This window comes from Ptiloglossa arizonensis, chromosome 12 (genome assembly GCF_051014685.1).
Source record: "Ptiloglossa arizonensis isolate GNS036 chromosome 12, iyPtiAriz1_principal, whole genome shotgun sequence".
Taxonomy (NCBI): Eukaryota; Metazoa; Arthropoda; class Insecta; order Hymenoptera; family Colletidae; genus Ptiloglossa; species Ptiloglossa arizonensis.
The window spans coordinates 12,801,500-12,818,916 of record NC_135059.1 but is presented as its reverse complement, the minus strand read 5'-3'; the positions used below and the strand labels follow the sequence as shown (position 1 = coordinate 12,818,916).

General features: G+C 36.9%; 4 protein-coding genes across 6 annotated transcripts; 1 reads left to right on the top strand and 3 right to left on the bottom strand.

Moving 5' to 3' along the window:
* Positions 1-3,228: 3,228 nt before the first annotated feature.
* Positions 3,229-6,132, bottom strand: LOC143153212 (malate dehydrogenase, mitochondrial). Its single transcript, XM_076324163.1, has 7 exons — positions 6,071-6,132; positions 5,922-6,025; positions 5,543-5,838; positions 4,326-4,583; positions 4,116-4,248; positions 3,431-3,633; positions 3,229-3,337 (listed from the first exon to the last, which is right to left on the bottom strand). Exons 1-7 carry the CDS (start codon positions 6,130-6,132, stop codon positions 3,263-3,265), a joined length of 1,131 nt encoding a protein of 376 aa, XP_076180278.1. The 3' UTR covers positions 3,229-3,262.
* A 626-nt stretch (positions 6,133-6,758) lies between these two features.
* On the bottom strand, positions 6,759-7,619 carry LOC143153051 (cytochrome b5 domain-containing protein 1). The gene is made up of 2 exons (XM_076323797.1): positions 7,125-7,619; positions 6,759-7,047 (listed from the first exon to the last, which is right to left on the bottom strand). The coding sequence occupies exons 1-2, from the start codon at positions 7,617-7,619 to the stop codon at positions 6,796-6,798; spliced, it is 747 nt and encodes a 248-aa protein (XP_076179912.1). The 3' UTR covers positions 6,759-6,795.
* A 740-nt stretch (positions 7,620-8,359) lies between these two features.
* Bur (GMP synthase burgundy) lies at positions 8,360-12,468 on the top strand. The gene is made up of 9 exons (XM_076324883.1): positions 8,360-8,492; positions 9,431-9,699; positions 9,791-10,003; positions 10,086-10,383; positions 10,658-11,135; positions 11,260-11,501; positions 11,584-11,754; positions 11,839-12,270; positions 12,346-12,468. Exons 2-9 carry the CDS (start codon positions 9,479-9,481, stop codon positions 12,445-12,447), a joined length of 2,157 nt encoding a protein of 718 aa, XP_076180998.1. The 5' UTR covers positions 8,360-8,492; positions 9,431-9,478; the 3' UTR covers positions 12,448-12,468.
* Positions 12,469-12,735: 267 nt separating this feature from the next.
* On the bottom strand, positions 12,736-17,337 carry Rev1 (Rev1 DNA directed polymerase). 3 transcript variants are annotated; one of them, XM_076324880.1, is made up of 7 exons: positions 17,010-17,337; positions 16,766-16,916; positions 15,269-16,694; positions 14,734-15,175; positions 13,468-14,656; positions 13,101-13,243; positions 12,736-12,927 (listed from the first exon to the last, which is right to left on the bottom strand). In XM_076324880.1, the coding sequence occupies exons 2-7, from the start codon at positions 16,850-16,852 to the stop codon at positions 12,774-12,776; spliced, it is 3,441 nt and encodes a 1,146-aa protein (XP_076180995.1). In that variant the 5' UTR covers positions 16,853-16,916; positions 17,010-17,337; the 3' UTR covers positions 12,736-12,773. The 3 variants fall into 3 exon arrangements, with proteins under 3 accessions (XP_076180995.1, XP_076180996.1, XP_076180993.1); XM_076324881.1 differs by having other exon boundaries at positions 15,269-15,841; positions 16,379-16,694; positions 16,766-17,336; XM_076324878.1 differs by having other exon boundaries at positions 16,766-17,337.
* Positions 17,338-17,417: the final 80 nt, after the last annotated feature.

The window sequence follows — 17,417 nt, the reverse complement described above, 5'->3', positions numbered from 1 at the left end:
TACAAGAGCATTGATGCAGAAGATCGTGAAAGTTGACTCTGGATTCTCCCATCGATCAAAAATTCGTGCGAAAAATTTACAGAGGACAGGATTCTTCGTAAAAATTGATTCTTCTTACTTTATTTTTTCATCCACGATCGTTGTCTTTCGGTCGATCCCACTAAGCCCGTTTTACGGTTACGTAAACTTTTTTCTCTTTTTCGCGGAACCTTCGAATGTCCATCACCAAAGGGTACTCCTACATTTTTCTCCGTCGTTTATCTTTCCCCGTACAATAATTCTGCCACACTGGCCGCTGTTTTATTACATATTGCGCGCGGATGCCGCGTTGAAATTCATCGTTACCATCGAGGCGATCCTGATCGTTTATATTATCAAGGCCAACCGGTGCGTTCACGGCAAAAAGATGGATCGTTGCTCGAAACTATTTAAGACGTGCATTAGTCACGATCGATGTCTCATTAAAAGCGTCGAGTTATGCCTCGCGTCCACGCGCGAACGTGACGAAATCGAAGGAACGAATAACGCGATAAAAATGGAAGAAGGAAGAAAAAAAGAAGAAAAGAGAAGAAAGAAGGAGTCGCGCGTATGCGCGCGTGGTTCGACGATCGAACCGAATTTTCTCGCGTGTATCCACCGCCACGTGACGCGAATTCGGTGAACAGTGTCGAACGAATTAACACGCGAGACACGAAGGAGAGTGGTTGCATATCGCAGGAAAATCGTGGCGTTTGCGCAGCTCGTATTATTATACCGGTCGCCACGCCGCCACGCCGCCACGCCGCCGCGTGGCTAAGGTTGAATCGCGTTGGAATGTAGAGAGTTTAAGACACTCTCGGAGAGGATTTGCGATAGGCAACACCCGCGCCTTTTCCCTCTTCGCAGCTTCGCAATAATCCCTTCTGCCAAAGAGTTGCCAGCTGCAGTCGTCCGTACCTTGTCTGCAGTCGCCGCGCACACTTGGGAACACCACGGCGTGTCGGGAATGCGGAAAGGACGAGTTTCTTCTACTTTTGTTGCACGTATCTACCTGGTAACCTGAGACGCGGTGATGCGGTGGCTCTTCGAAAACCGCGTCCGCTTCTAGAATCTTTGAGACCAGATTGTATTTGTTCTTATCAGATCCAAACGCTTCCTCGGTCAGGCGACTCTAGTTAAGTTGCACGCTCCGCTCTATACATATAATAAACGAGCGGTGCAAGGAGCTCGTGCCGGCACGACAGAACCGGTGCGGATTTCTTATAATTAGAGCATACACCGTTAGAACGGTGCGAGAATTTTCGATATATAATATGCATCCGAACGACCGTGCCAACACGGTGGAAGACCAGAGAGAAAGCTAGAATTGGAGCATCTAGCGTTAGAACGGTGAGAGAATTTTCGATTTGTAACATTACGTTCGAACGACTGTGCCAAGATGATGGAAGAGCAAGAGAGAAGCTTATATTCCTCGACGCGTTGGATTTCCAAAAATTATTGTAGCCGTGATTGATTTATCGTCAGGGGGAGTATCAGCGACAGCTTTTGGGTAGACACTGGCTGTAATAGAAAGGTATCGCCGATGCAGGTTTCATGAAATTGGAGCATCTAGCGTTAGAACGGTGCGAGAATTTTCAATTTATGGTATGCATTCGAACGACTGTTACAAGATGGTGGAAGAGCAGGAAAGAAGGTTATACGTTCCACGACGCGTTCGATCTTTAAAAATGACTGCAGCTACGATCGATTTAACATCGTTCTAGCAGGTATCGATGACAGTTTTCAACTACGATAGAAAGATATCGATGCAGGTTTCGTATAATTAGAGCATCCACCGGTGCTAGAATTCTCGATACGTAATATTCGTTTAAACGACCGAGAGCCAAGATGGTGGAAGAGCAGGGAGAGGGGTAGGGGGGAGGACTATATATTCCATAACGCGTTCCTCCCGATCTCCGATTTCTCTTTCCTGGACAGCCTCATTGAAACACGAGACCCATTCGTTTGAACGTGTTTGGTGCTCGACAGCCGTGGATGCGAAAGGATTTGTAACTATATTTCCAACTCCGTGCCACCGAGAGTATATCTTTATCGGTTTGTTTTTCGAGGCGTCTGGTAGGATCGGTGCTCGAAAACTCGGACGAACGTTTAACGCGCCGACTCGTCGTCGATTTACGCGAAAATAAATGCGTCCGATTCCCGCGCGGACGTCCAACTCGCTCGTAAAGCAATGGTCTATGGAACGGATCGCTGCCGCCATTACGATCGCCATTAACTATTTTACAGGTTTATCGTAGCTCGATCTCGAGTACCGCGTTTCGCTTCGACACGACGGTTCGCGGTCTCCGGGTGCTTTACGAGCCATTGTTTCCATTTTTCGCGCGGTGTAGGCCTGGAGCACCGTACTCGATTTTCGGCGGACGAAGCGATACAAACGTGTTCGCGAGCGATTCGTCGGTATCGCCTTGCAAAGGAGAAAACTATTTCGCTGTTTCGTTGATAATCCGGAGGTGGTGGTACATTTGAACGCTCCGAACGTAGAATCGATAAATAAAGCAGCTGGACGTCAATGGGAAGCTCGTCGTCTTTCGAGCCGTAACGAAATAGGGTTAATTCTAATAGGCGGTACAACTGGATAAGATCGTAAATCACTCGAAGGCTACCTCCCGCGTGTCTTGCAATAACTATCGTCAATAACGATCAACATGAATGAAACGGTGGAGACGCGACGGGTGAAAAAAGACCACTCCGCGAACGGAATCTCAAGATCGACGAACCTAAAGTCTTTTAAGATTCTCCGGGTCGAGTCGAGCCGCGAAGCACCGCGCTCGTTCCGGAGCACTGTGAGCTACGAACGCGTTGCAATCGTAAACCGCGGAGAAACATAAAATGATCTCGTGGAAAAAGTCATTCGCCGCGTCCGCGTTCTCTGCGAGAACAACGACGATCGGGACGAGACGCGTAACGAACGCGTAAAAGGCACACCGTATCGACGCCCAGCTACGTATATTTCGACGAATAATTTCGATGGTGCTACAAGCAGCTGGTAAACCGACGACCGGGACCTCGCAAGGCCAACAAGCCCAACGAGCGATTAAGATAAATGTACAAATAGACCGATCGTGTTGAAAAATCCCCAAGTATGTATATTAAAGACGTTAATGGAAAACGCTTAAAAAAAATGCAATCGTATCGTTGTTATTTCAAAACGGTTATTACTTTCCGAATAAAACTGAACCTAACGTCTCACCGGCTACCTATGATACGTTACCGCGTTACACAGTTACGACGGAGAAGCGTTAGGCGAATTTGTGTCGTTCTCCTCGAAAGAAACTTCCTCGTGACCGAGCGCAAGTGCCTGTGAAACGATAAAGACCGTTAACTGGCTTGTCTCTCAAATTTCTACAAGTTGCGTAAAAACTTCTCAGGAAAGCAAACACAGATCCGTTACCTTTCCAAGGGCGATGTCCCTTTTCAAAACGGGTATAGCTTCTTCGAGGAGTTTACACTCGTAATCGTTCATAGGTGGAATACCCAAATATTTCTGAATCCCATCCGGGCCCAATTCCAAAGGAGAAGCAAAGTATGTTACCTCCGGTATTATGCAGGATTTAACGTAAGCGCATTCCACGACACCGCTCTGGTGTCTTAAAGCTGGATGGAACAGCAACGTGAAAACGTAACTCTAATTACGAAACGTACAGTGTGATTCGGAAATGTCCACACTTTGGGGTGTGAATCTATGCACCAAGACGAGTCAAAAATACCTGTCCTCCCATTTTGTACGTGTTTTGTACTCTCAGTGTACAGTTGGGAACTGGAAAAATGACTCCTGGATTAAGGGGCATATACTACCATCTTATAGAGGACTTTTATGTAATCGCTGACCAGAGGTCATCTTCTCAACTCTGCACAGTACACGAAGAACATAGAAAACACTCTGAACATTTTCTTCGATGGTCCATAACACAAAAACTAAGATATAAAAGACATATATACATACGTAGGACATTTTTTACTCGTCTTACAATTAGCGTGTACATCCACCACCTGAAATACGAACGTGTATTTCTGAATCACGCTGTATAAACATGATACAGAAGCATTTTCGAAACGTGGGGGTACGCGGGTTGTACCTTTGCAAAGAGACATGCAAAATCTGGCTGCTCCGAAAGCCATGGCAAACGATGGTATTTCTTTGGTCGTGTTCATCATCGATATCTGTTCATCGGCCGATCTGACCGCGTTCGTCAATCTATTGGCTTCCTCCTGATCGATGAACGAATATCGTTCGTTTAACCCAGCGAGAAAAATATCAACGGCTAGTTAAATAAGCGATAGTCGACCGTGGATATCACGTTGCAAGGTTTTGCTCGAGAAAATATCGGAACGCACGTCCGCGAACAACTTCCACCGATCATGGGCACCGTGATGCATTCTGGTTCGATCCCTATAGCCTCCGCGGCGAAAGTATTCGCTCTGAGGCAGTTGAGACTGATCACGCCAAAAAGACGATTGTATTCGTAAACTCCGACCGTTTTGTACATTTCCATCGCCAACGGTATCAAGCTGTTTATCGGATTCATTGCTACGGCGACCATAGCCTAAAGTGGAAACGTTTAAAATGGCAAATAAACACTCGATCGCCACGATCACGGTACAAATTGAACATCATTGCGACGTAGGTACCAACGGTGTAGGTACCACGTAGGTAGATACCGGTATTTCGCGTGATTTACAGGACAAAAACAGTGTCGAGCGCACGAAACAAACAAAAGGCAAAAAGGCACGCGTCATCGCTATAAAGGAAATGGAAGACGATCGACGACAAAATATCCATGTCCTTGTCGAGATTGTCACGAGGAATGTCGAAAACAGCCGGCTTCGTAATTAATGAAGCTGCGAGGGCGTTAAAAGCCGAGGCCAACTGCTACACATGAGAAACCTATGGCCGCTCACTCGTGTTCAAAGCACGAGGTTCAACCATTATTCGCTCGTATAACGCGAGTACCGTGTTCACGAACAGGATACACGGGTAGAAACTTAAAATTTAACGGTCGAACTAATAACGAGGTGTGCCCGTACAATTGTTCGAACGTTGAATAAAATTTGAAAGAGAGACAAAAAAAAATATATATGTATATATACCGCATTCGATCGACGAATAAACGAACCGGGAAATTACTAGCGCGATCGGTAATTTCCCGACGGAGAAATACCAACGACTCGTTCTAGGAAGTTCGAGATTGAAGCAAATAGCTTAATTAACGCGTATTAGAGTAACGGTAGCCACGATTAATTGAAGACGACGATACCAAAGATTCCTTATTCTTCAACGTTGATGAAAGGAAATCACGAGTTCCGATTCATTGACCATTTTCAGATTCTATTAATCGATGTGTATCTTCCAGGATACATTTATCTACCGAGATAAATGGATCTACGTATAAAACGTTTACGAGACGAATTACAAGAAACGACTGTGAATCGGTCTTTGCATTATAATTTGCTAATATTTTCGTCCACGTATGTACGTACGTTATAATCAATTCGGTTTGCTTACCTGGGGGCAAAATTTAATGATATTTGGTAGCAAGTCCGACAACGTATCGGCATTACGTTTCAATATCTCGTACGATTTTAATCCCTTCTCGATCGTTCGATCTGCGACGATCATTACTATTTTCGCCCCTTCGAGCGTCTGTTTCAAGCATGCTTCGGAAGGACTGCACGTGCTAACCTTGCATCCCGTGTCGATATAATTTAAGTCCAATGCGAGACCGTAAGTACATTTATTATCGTAAATTGCTAATTCGTCGATCAGAGGCGATTGTTTTAAGAACAACGATAGACAATTTCCTGGAACGCGGTAATATCGTTGAATAACCTTCCGAATAAGTACTCGACAAGAACATAAATCGAATTTAACCTAAAATATTTACCCGTTTTACTTGCAGCGCCAAGCACGGCCACTTTCATAGATTTCGAAGAAAACGGATTAAACTGCGTAAAGGAGCATACTATCTTTGAAGTGAGCTGCTTCGATCTTCTAAGCGAAGAATATGTATTTTTTTCGATCGATGAATGAAACAATCTTCCGTAGAAAATACGTGAAATCGGGTTTCGAAACGTATAGATTGCAGACGTAAACATGCTGTCATATTTTCTTACCGTTACCTCGAATGTTTCCGAAATATACCGAACATTTTTTACCGGTAGAGTAAAAATCTATCGGTTTTAATAAGCAGACGTACTTGACACTTCGAACAAATGATTGTAACTCGTTACATATGATACTTCGTTCTTATGTTCAATTTCAGGCACGACGCAAAATGTAAAAGAAAATCGAATAATTGGACGACATTCCAGAAATAATTATCAAGAGCACGGTAAAAAAATGAATTTATATTCTAATAACGAAGTGTACCCGTACAAGATAATATATCGTTCGACGTGATCAAAATAAGCAATCGTTTGGTATAATAAATAAAGTCTTCTGTGCAAAGTTTTCTGTACGTAAATTCTGGATGAAGAAGGTTATCCGATAATAAAAAATAAAAGTGTAAAAAAATAGTATAAGTCTGTGATAAAATACGCTTAATAATTTAAGTCGTGATCTTAAATTCTCACAAGAAAATACGTTTCATAAAAATGTATCGAACAAAATATAATTTTCGTTCCTTCGGGCGAGTCTAACATACGTTACGATGAGAGGTTGTGGTGCCATCTTCTGTGCTCGATTTAAATCTTGTACGATGATATCGTAGGAAACTTTTCTTAACGCAACAATTTGTTCTTGGTAAACATTGTGTGTCCCTACTTAAGTTTCCATTGTTCTTTTCCACAAGAACATTTGTCATTATAATAACACATTAAACACGGAACATAATAATCCTCGGAGAGTCTACAAGCAGCGAACCGATCACGTTCGTCCAGAATGCCATTTTCTGTTAAGGTCAAGTTAAGATTCAAATCCTTTCCTTCGAATTTCCACGTATAAGACATTCCGTTGGCATTGTAAATAAGGGCACGCTCTTGAATACGCTTGATGGAATCTTCCTCGCAGACCTTTATTACAATTTTTTTTTTTTACGTAACGAACTTGGACTCATTTCTTTATAGTAAGAAAAATTAAAAAATTCTACCGTAATAACAATTTGCGTTCCAGTGAGCACGTTTAAAATTCTACATGGTCGTGCGTTTTTGGTTAAGTAACCCTTTCGATACTTTCGATCGAGCCACCAAGGGCATTTATCGAGTGGCTGCCAAACAGTCGCAGGTACCACGTGAGGATTTACATCCGGTATCGGTCCGTGAGGACAATACGGCACTAGGACTCCGGTAATGGGATGTACATGATGTTTAATATCATTTGTCTCGTGATCAAACCAGTGACTTATGTCTTTACCAGCGTGAGCCAATACTGGCTGGATTTCTCTTTTACCAGCCCAAATTTTACAAAGATCAGTCAAATCGTATACTCCGCCATTGTACGAGACCCAACAATCAACATGTGTATTATGTACCGCAACCTCTGACGGTAGAAAAAACTCTTTATTAAATATATCATCCACAGCGGTTACAGGAGTTTTGTAACAGTTCAGTTTCCTATGCAGAAAAAGCTCAGTCACGGATGACATTGTACAGAATGTGAAATATTTGTTTTCCCTTTTTTTTTGGAAATTTTGGTCGAACGACTTTCATTTGAATTTGCTACGAGACAGACTACAGATGTTACGTATGCCATTAATGTTGATATATATTACCATCGATTTATGTTTGACATTATTTTTCCTATATAACTTAGTAAAACAAAATGTACAAGATTATGTAAGATCTTACGATGTCGTGTACTAATAATTTAAAAATTTTTTCCAAGAGGTTAAATCTATTCATTAATTATTCTCTTTTAAAGTATATGTATATTCATTTTTACCTACTTAATGTCATTGACTTCAATACAAATAAATAGAAATATTGACTTAATGTTTTATTATATGGAATAATCGCCAGTTACTTCAAAATTAGTACATTTTTAAAGAACAATGCTATAGAAATATATAAAGAACAATAAACGTAATCCTAAAACATGCCCAAAAAATGTTGCTCAATAAATACCAGATTTTGCTAGCTTCATGTTGTTTCCATTCCATAAAAGATCTAGAAACGTCATAGGAATGTTTGGTTACTAAAGAAATTATTTTTACAAGAGAAACTTTTAGCAATGAAATATTAATTATACATGTAATAATAGTGTAAACTTAATGTATACAACAATATTTTTATACAAATAAAGCAATTAATTTAGAAAATAATATCTTTCGGTGGTAACTTTTATGTTGTAATGTTGGATTTCCATGTTACTTCCAAGCTGAAGACAGTCGCTGCATTGTGGCTATTGCAGGCGATTGAATGGCTGCCTCGTCCAGAGAGTGCTCATTCTGTTTTGCTGTAATTAATTTTACGTTACTTGGTAATTTACGCGTGAAATATTCTCTGCCTCGTATAATTTGGTAAGTCTTTCGATACATTTTAATTACCTTTGAAAAGATGATTCGTATGGTAGGTGTATTTTTATAATACTTTCGTTTCTAAGAAACGTGCTCGTAAAATTTACGGCCGGTTATTTATTTTTTGCTAAACATCATGTTTCGTCATTTTTTTTACTAAATATTCTTCAATTTATTCGTCAAACTGTCTGGATTATGCGTACATATCCTTTCAAATAAATTTAGAAGTTGGCTCTAATATCTATAATGTACAGTAGTTGTCAGAACTTATGCAGGGTTGTGACATACTATAATAGCTTCTTATACTTACATACAGCGATATCTTTAGTTATTGTTCAAGGTTTATAAGTCTATTTAACTTCTTCATTTGTTGAAGGAATAACCATACAATATATCTTTATTTAATTCTAAGCCATACTTGTGAATATAAAGTGTGGTCTAGTTGTACTCATCCGTTTTCAATAAGAGTGGAACAATAGAAAAGATGAAATAATTAACACGTAACAAGCTTGAGATGATTTATATAATTTATTTAAATCATTTTGCAGTAAGATTGTGATGTAATTTTGTATTGTAATAGAAAATAATAATTAAAAATGATAATCGTCTTTGTATTTTCAACAAAAATCTATTCAAGTCGTTTTTATTTTGTCGCAGAAGTTTTGATATAACTAGATGCATATGAAAAGAAATAAGCAGCAAAGGTTATATTTCCAAAATTGTTATTTCTTTCTTGAAAACTCTTTTAATAACGTATTTAAACAAAAATTGATGTTTAATTATAGCAATGCCCCTACCACCGTGTAATCCTTCTATCTTTGTAACAGGATGGTATTTATAGTACGTTACATGGTTTTTGAACTTTAAAGTTCTTTTTATTAACTATTTGTTATTCGATAATGATTATTTTGTTTCTTATTACATTTATTAAATCCTTATAGGGTTATTGAAATCATAGCAATAGCAATAGCAATATACGAAATTTTGAAATGGAAAAGAGCGCGGACGGGTTATTGTTTCGCGCAGAGAGAAATAATGGGGCTGACGAAGGAGCAATGAATATGGTATCTGCTGATGAAAGAGTAGCCATTTTGGATGCAGGTGCACAATATGGTAAAGTCATAGATCGAAAAATTCGTGAATTAAATGTTCACAGTGAAATTCTGCCTCTTGACACACCTGCATTTACCCTTCAAGAGAAGGGCTACAAGTAAGAGTACTGTAACCGTGTACCATGTCATTCCAACATGACAGTTAAAACATTTATAGACAGTAATTACTATTTCAACTATAAATTGTAGAGCTATTATCATTTCTGGAGGGCCGTGTTCAGTGTATGCAGAAGATGCACCTAGATATGATGCAGATATCTTTAGAATAGGAGTTCCAGTACTAGGTATTTGTTATGGGATGCAAATGATTAATAAGGAATTTGGTGGTACAGTAGTCCAGAAAGAGGGTCGAGAAGATGGACAGTTTCCCATTGAAATAGATTCCAAATGCCTATTATTTAAGTAAGTGAGTTTAACAAATTCTTCCGATTTAGCATTTTGATCTTTGAATCTAATATAAAAAAAGAGACTAATTATATCTTAGGGGCTTGGAGAAAGCACAAATAGTACTGTTAACACATGGGGACAGTATAGGTAGGATGGCTGATGGTTTTCGTATTATCGCCACATCACCAAACTTTATAGTAGGAATAGCAAGTGACAAAATGAATTTGTATGGGGTACAATTTCATCCAGAGGTAGATCTTACAACTAATGGAAAAACAATGTTGCACAATTTTCTGTTCGGTATTGCTGGCCTCACGGGTACCTATACACTTCATGATCGGGAAGCACAGTGTATTCAGTACATCAAAGAGACTGTTGGCAACAAAAAGGTTTTGGTAAGAGACAGATGTATAGTGTTCAATTTGTATTTGCAATCATAAAACTATTCTTAAATTTAATGTTTACAATAACCCTGATGCAATTTAAATTTTGAACCGTTGTTAATATTATAAACCCATTACATATAATTCATAAAATTGATATAACGCCTAATATTTAAGTATAAGATACTCATAAATTATTTTGGAAGGTAATTAAAAGAGATTAAAAACTTAATGTAAGCTATACCAGAATGTGATTGTCAATTAAACTAGAAAAAAACAATCATAGTTACTAGTGAGCGGAGGTGTGGATTCCACGGTATGTGCAGCACTTTTGCACAAAGCTTTAAGCAAGGAGCAAGTCATAGCTCTGCATATCAATAATGGCTTCATGCGGAAAGGAGAAACACAATTCGTGGAACAAAGTTTGGCACAATTGGGAATTCGATTGAAAGTAATCTATGCTGGACACCATTTCATGCAAGGAACTACATCTGTCCCCTTGGATAATGTCACTCCAGTAACCAATGCAAATACTATAAACAATAAAGGAATATGTGGAATAGGAACTAGTCCAAGAACTAGATTAACTAAGATGTTATGTGCAACAATCAATCCAGAAGAAAAACGAAAAATCATAGGAGACGTTTTTGTAAAAGTAGCAAATGAAGCAATGTCAGAAATGGGTTTAAAACCTGAGGAAGTGTTTCTTGGACAAGGCACCCTTAGGCCTGACCTTATAGAAAGTGCAAGTGCATTAGCCAGTGGTAAATTGACATTTATAAATGCGTTATTTATACTTTAAAAAATAACATTTATTTACTACTTTTTTCCATACCTATGTAAGAAGCATCCAGTCAGATTTACATAAGATGCAAACGTTTCTGCCAGGTAAAGCAGACGCGATAAAAACACATCACAATGATAGTGAACTCGTCAGAGCGTTAAGAGAACAAGGTCATGTAGTAGAACCCTTAAAGGACTTTCACAAAGACGAAGTGAGACAATTGGGATGCGATCTTGGACTGCCAGCTTCGCTCGTTGCTCGTCATCCATTTCCTGGGCCTGGACTTGCTGTGCGTATTCTATGCGCGGATGAACCTTATATGGACAAAGATTTCTCAGAAACGCAGGTATCCTCTTTTACAATACTAACATAAAATACGATATCATATCCTTTCTAATTAAATTCAAAACATTTTTGTTCGATTGAAGGTGATAGTCAAAATAATGGCTGAATACGAGCAAATGCTTCAAAAGAAACATGGACTGCTAAATCGTGTAGAAGGCGCGACTAGTGAATCCGAACGGCAGCATTTACGACGAGTTTCGAGTCGTTATCATATCACTGCAACACTTTTGCCCATACGCAGTGTAGGAGTACAGGTACTATATTTCTATCGTCTCTATGCATTTCTACAACACGGTAAATCTGAGACATATGTGTAATAAATATAATACATTTATTAGGGAGATCGAAGAAGTTACAACTATGTAGTAGGTTTATCTAGCGAAGTAACCACGTCCGAAGGAATAGGGTGGGAGGATCTGTTGTTCCTTGCAAAGTTAATTCCGCGTGTATGTCATAATGTAAACCGCGTGTGTTACGTTTTTGGTCTTCAATTACATCATCCTATTATGGATATCACACCGACTCATCTTACGTCGAATGTGATAGCTACGCTCCGAGAAGCGGATTATGTAGCAAATCAAATATTAGCTACTAGTGGTTGTATGGGGGCAATCAGTCAGATGCCAGTAGTTTTAATTCCCTTACATTTTAATCGTGACGCTGCTTCTCGGATACCTTCATGCCAACGATCAGTTGTTCTTAGGCCGTTCTGTACTAACGATTTTATGACTGGCACCCCGGCTATTCCAGGCAAGGATTTGCCGTTGCATGTAAGTATGGTAAATCTTGATCTTCCTTTTCACCATAACATTATAAGCATCAATCGTGTCTCTTTCTTTTTGTAGGTGGTGAAGAAAATGGTGATCGAAATATCTAAAGTACCCGGTATCTCGCGTGTTTTGTACGACTTAACATCTAAGCCGCCGGGAACTACCGAATGGGAGTAGTAAACGCTCATCCCTAACTCACCCCTTTCTATTTTTTCACCATCCCTGCGCGTAACGATTACAAAGTAAAAAGTATATTTAAAAATATATATATATATATTACAAAAATACGTACGAATTCGAGGTTTATGACTTCATACCGATTATATATGAAACCTTTGAGCAAAATTCTTTCAAAAACATATGTTCTTGATTGTAAATTAATATGTTATCTAAAAAATACTGGTACTGTGTTCAATGAAATTGAAGGTAAGTATCATGTTTGCTTGTAAATAGGTTTCTTATTAATCATTGTAAAAATATTAATTTATTAAATTCCGAAAAATTTACATTACATCATTGTTACACTGCAAAAGGTTGCATTTGATTGGTGGTACCATTAGATTGCTGTTGTATTCAATCTGCATATAATGTTGAACGTATTTTACTGTTTTTCTGTATGTCCTATGCCAAATGCAATTTCCAGTTTTTGTCATACATCTAAAAATATGAACATAAATAAGTTAATGTATTATGTCTTTAATATCATTTTTATTTATCAATCGTAACCGAGTAAAACGATATCTATTCCTTGAATCCTATGTGTTATATTACTTAATATCCACCTGCTATAAGGGTGAATATAATGAATTTTGCATAAAATATAAGTATACCTATGCATGGTTTTTAACAAGACGTGTAAATCTTCGATGCGTTTCTTCTCCGGAAGCATGCTAAGAAATGTTGCAAGTGATAAGAAATCGACTTCGTTCACAATTTTAGAATTAGTGATCCATATTTGTATTTGCATCTTCGCCTGCAACCATATATTTTAAATTTATATAAATCCTGCAGAATGTACTTGCAAAGGATAGTATAATACTATCGAGCATGCATCCCTTACACCATATCAAACAAATAGATTAAAATCTAACAACATATTGTCACTATAACATTTTGTATGCTTTCCGATGAAGACGTTTCATAAATTATAATAAATTCAATAATCTGTAGCGATAAAAAACTAATCGTTAACGCTACCTGTTCTAAAGATAAATTAAGTAAGCGATTGACAAGATCAATTAAAATGTCTTGATGTTGAACTGCACTTTTATTATCTTCCGTTACAGTTCGATTATGAGAAAGAATAGCCTCAGTTTCGTCTGCAGTAATTTGATTTTGATCAGATTCGATCTTTTCTACAATAGGTTTTATAGATTTTGAAACAGCATTATCATTTTTCTTATCCAATGCATTTTCACGTTCATTTTTATTCCATATACTTTTGAACACAGTCTTTGTACCTTTCTTCCTATTATTTTTGGAAGAAGTTATTTTAGAACTTTTACTGTTTTTCTTCGGTTTCGAAATATGCTCGACTTTTTTACATTCTTTTACAATGTTTTGATCTCTTATCTCTTCATTGTTACGAGATACTTCACTTTTTTTCAGCCTTGAACATTCTGCTTTTTTAGCCTTACAATACATTTGTACATCGCGTCTCAAATCTTCCGATAGTGCAGCCAAAAATTCTGGATCGACTTGCGAAAAAGATATATTTTGCTCATCACGATTAAGTTCTGCGATACTTGGTTTGCTAGTCGAGGATGTACAGCTACCAGTTTGAATTTCGTTAACATTCGGTTTATATTGATTCTTATTAGTTTTATATTCATTAAGTATTTCATTTCGTATATCTTCAGGTAATTCTATTAAAACGGACATATCGACGTCTTCTATAGGTGGCATTTCTACCTTTGTTGATACTGGAATAATAGATTTAGTTTGTTTAAAAAAATTTTCCTGATAAGTTTGTATACGTTTCTGAGATTTCTTTTCATTAACTTTTGTTGCGGTACTGTCCATTTGTTTCTTATTATTTGCTACAGAAACGAGATTTTCATTTTCTTTAGAGTCTAAAATTTTGTTTGGAATTTTTTTCGGAAGTTCAGAAAGAATTGGCTCATTAATATTAAGTGGAACATGGATTTCTTGCTGATTATCAAGAGTTCTGTCTTCAGAAACAGATGCGATAGAATTTGGATCTAATAAAGATTGAGCTTCATTGCCCTTATTTATTTTGCCACTTTGTTTGTTCTTATTAACAAAACTCATTAAGCACATATCACGCGATTTACTTTTCAATATTTCTAATCTGGTTATTTGTATACCAATGCCTCTTGCATCTTCAGGCACAATTTGCATTTGATTCCAAAGCGCGATGGTTTCCCTACAACAGTGTACACGAAAAAATGATTCATTCATTTATATACCTCACGTGGAAGTATAAAGATAATTTTAACTCACTTTGTTATAATATCAACGTTGTCTATAGGAGAGATAAGATTTTTTGATTTTGTCATATAATCACACAACCCGTGACCCATAAATTTTGTAGTTTCTTTTGGCGCTTCTTTGGCCCTAACTAAAAGTTTTAATGTAATGCATCTACCCCTTGCATTAGCTTTATTTAATCGATTACATACTTCTTTAGCTAATTTTTTCAAAAAATCAATTGCATCTTTGTTATTCTCAAATCTTATTCCATAATTAACTTCAGCGGATACCGATTTTCTAATATGTTCTAAATTAAGCTTCGAATTATCTATACCGCGGCACATATTATACAGTATTTCCCCCGTTCTTCTACCAAATATTTTTTGTAGCGTTGTTAACGAAACCGCTTGTAATTCTGCACAAGTACGCACATTGATACCATTTAATTTGTTCGTTGTTGTCCATCCAACACCTAATTTAAATAATTAAGTAAATTATTAAAGAGTTAGTAATCTCTCTTTATTAAATAGTAATACTACACGTAACATTATCCATAGCATATTACCTGGCAAGTCTTGCACATTGAAGGTGCCAATAAATGTTTCAACATGTTGTTGTTTTACATAATATTGGTTATCAGGCTTAGCTTTTCTGGTTGCTAGCCTTGCTAACAATTTATTGCTCCCAAATCCTGTTGATACAGGACAACCTGTTTTTTGTTTTATTTCACGCCTGATTATAGCTGCAAACTCCATTGGGGTTAAACAAGATTCTTCAAGCATAAATGTACAGTTTGCATACATTTCATCGCAACTGACAGCTTCAATATCTAATGTATATGATGCTACAGTATCATATAGTATATATGAAACTTCTTTATAGCCTTCAAAATCATATGGTATTGTCTTTAAATTGGGACATATTTTTAATGCCTCCCCTAAGAACATGCCATTTTTTACTCCAGCTTTTCTTGCCTCGTAGGAACAAGATGATATTTCTGACAATGAACCTTGTTCATCAACTGTATTTTCATTGCTGCCTGAAACTTCTTTGCTACTACTTGCAGGGTGTTTATTACCTTTTGCATGTGTTACTGCAACAGGTAGGCCTTTTAATTCTGGTTTATCTCTAAGACCAACTGAGACAAAAAAACAATCCATATCTATATGCATTATAATAGATTCTTGATTAATTTCTATTTTATCTTCTTCTTGCGCATCAACTATTTCATTATTGAAACTAGATTGAGAGCCAGATCTAGTTAATTTTATATCTTGTAATTCTTTTAATTTAGTTAATCCAGGAAATTTTCCATTACTTTTATCTCTTAATTCATTAACATAATTTTTAAATGTTGCTCCCATAGTTGAAATGTGATGTAATCGAGAATGGCTATAAAATTCTGATATGAATTCTGAATTTTTTGTCGAAAGAGCATGTTTTGAACTGAGAGGTATAGGAACATTTGAAATATCTTGATTTGTATCAATAATTTTTATTGTTTCATTTTTCTTATCATCATTTTTTGAAATGTAATTATCTCCCTGTATCTTATTATGTTCATCAAACTCAACATTTGTTCTACTTTCTTTATCTTTTATCTTATATTTTAATTGGGGTTGTATGCTTGTGCAATTAGAATAAAGTAAATAGTTTTGAAAATTTAGAATCATACCAGCCTTTATACTATCCATAATCCATTCAGGTTTGCAAATAGGAACTGGATTTTTACTTTTTCTGTACAATGTTATCTTAGAATATGGTAAATTCGATGCGATGACATGGGTTGTAGCACTTGGCCTCATATAATGATGGTATATACCCCCATGTGCCATCATCAAACGACGAAGTTCATCTGCTGTTGGGTCTGTGTAACCATTGACAAAAATTGCAATTCCTTGAAATATGTTTGATGTACCTTGAAATTCTTTATTTGCTTCAATCTGAAATTGTTCTTCCAATTTTGCTTGTTTAGCAGCCATATACCCACCCTAAAATCATTACACTATACATAGATGTATTTTGATTAATTTTGTAAAGACATTAACTATTTTTTACATACCCAATCTTCAAATCCATTTTCCCCCCAAACTTCACCTTTTTTCTTTTTTGACATTGTGAAAAATATTAAATAAAATAAAAATACCATGCAGTTTTTAGATGCATAATTTTAAAACAGAACCATCATATTGAGTGATATATATATATTAAGTCTTCATTTGTTAACCATTATAAATAAAATAAAATACTTCTTTAACATGATATTTATAAAGCTCCATTTTACATAACCTCATTAAAGTACGTACTTCGTAGAACGTTTCTATCTGGTTCTAAATACAATTTAAATATGCATAACGAAATATTTAACCACGCTTAAACATGTTACTGATGTACACATAAAACACAAATTGTTCGTTTTATTGAGTGCTTCCCATAGCGTGAGCGACAGATGTAGAATGTGACGAAGGTCATTTCATTTTAGCTTTATTAGCTTCTTTATCGAATATTTAACTCACATGATTTTTTGGAATAAATACTTAATCTTATGATAAAACCGTATTAACGTACAAAAAATAACTTTTTTCATTTATTTAACAATCATTTATACAGCAGTTAGAACAGTATAAATATATTAGCAGTAACTATACTCATTAATGATCACTATAGTTTGTACACATCGTTGCATTCTTATTTATAAAAAATTCTATAAAATG